At 53.4% G+C, this 900-nt stretch overlaps 1 protein-coding gene across 1 annotated transcript in view; it reads left to right on the top strand.

Moving 5' to 3' along the window:
- The first annotated feature begins 298 nt into the window (after positions 1-298).
- Positions 299-900, top strand: part of CCDC92B (coiled-coil domain containing 92B) — an 8,495-nt gene continuing 7,893 nt past the window's right edge. The window contains exon 1 of the mRNA XM_019650402.1: positions 299-353. Within this exon, the coding sequence (XP_019505947.1) occupies positions 299-353 (55 nt within the window). The remainder of the gene's footprint in view (positions 354-900) is intronic.

The following is a 900-nucleotide window of genomic DNA, read 5'->3' as shown; positions in this document are numbered from 1 at the left end:
GCTCCTGAGTAAGTGCCCTCACACAGGCAGCTTTGACTCCCCACTTCCCTGGTACCCCTTTCCCAGCTCCTGGTGGAGTTGGGGGAGTGGGGGTAGGACTGGAAAAAAAAACGATCAAACTCAACTGGCAGAAGGGTGGGGCGTTCTGGGTTGTAAGGAATGGGGACTGGGAAGACATGGGCGGGGAGGGGGCTGTTAGTGCCCAGGAGGAAACGGCTCCTGCACCAGCGCCCTTGGCGGGCTCCTTGGCTGCCTGGCCCCACCCCTCAGCGCCAAGCCAAACACCGTGCCAAGTACCATGCAGGCTTTCCATCACCAGGTGGTGCTGTGCTCCTTGAAGCCCTTCTTGCCAGGTGAAATATGGTGGAAGCAGGGCTTGGAAAGGGGCAGGGCTGATCATCAAAAAATAACATTGGCACAGCAGTACTGGCTGTGACAACAGTGAAACACATGTGTACTGTTGGTAAGTAGCCACGACCCTTAGTCCCACTCCAGTGGCCCAAGCAGCCCAGGACACTCCAGCCTTCCCAGATTCACCAACTAAACACTACAGGGTCTGTGCCCTGCACAGCAGGGGTCTTCCAGAATGGCTCTGATTGGTTGGCATGTTAAATATTTGTATATCACCTCTGGGAAGGGGCACATACTCCCCCTTCCCCAAAAGCAAGCCAGGCTTCTTATCCCACCAGGGTTGAACTAACCCCTAAATCCAGGCCACAAAGCTTACACTGGAAAGAGCTCTGGGCTAAGAATCAGGCAGATCAGGCTCAGGCTGTGCCTTGACACGTCTCTTCATCTTTTCCCCTCACTGGGCTGTAGTAAAATAGGTAAATAGGTATGGAGGAGGGACATGATTTGGATGATTTCTAAGGATCTTTATTGCCATTTTTACTGAGCTGT

Source organism: Hipposideros armiger, unplaced genomic scaffold, assembly GCF_001890085.2.
Source record: "Hipposideros armiger isolate ML-2016 unplaced genomic scaffold, ASM189008v1 scaffold_141, whole genome shotgun sequence".
Taxonomy (NCBI): Eukaryota; Metazoa; Chordata; class Mammalia; order Chiroptera; family Hipposideridae; genus Hipposideros; species Hipposideros armiger.
Note: the sequence above shows the minus strand (reverse complement) of the source record. Positions and strands in the feature narration are given on the sequence as shown.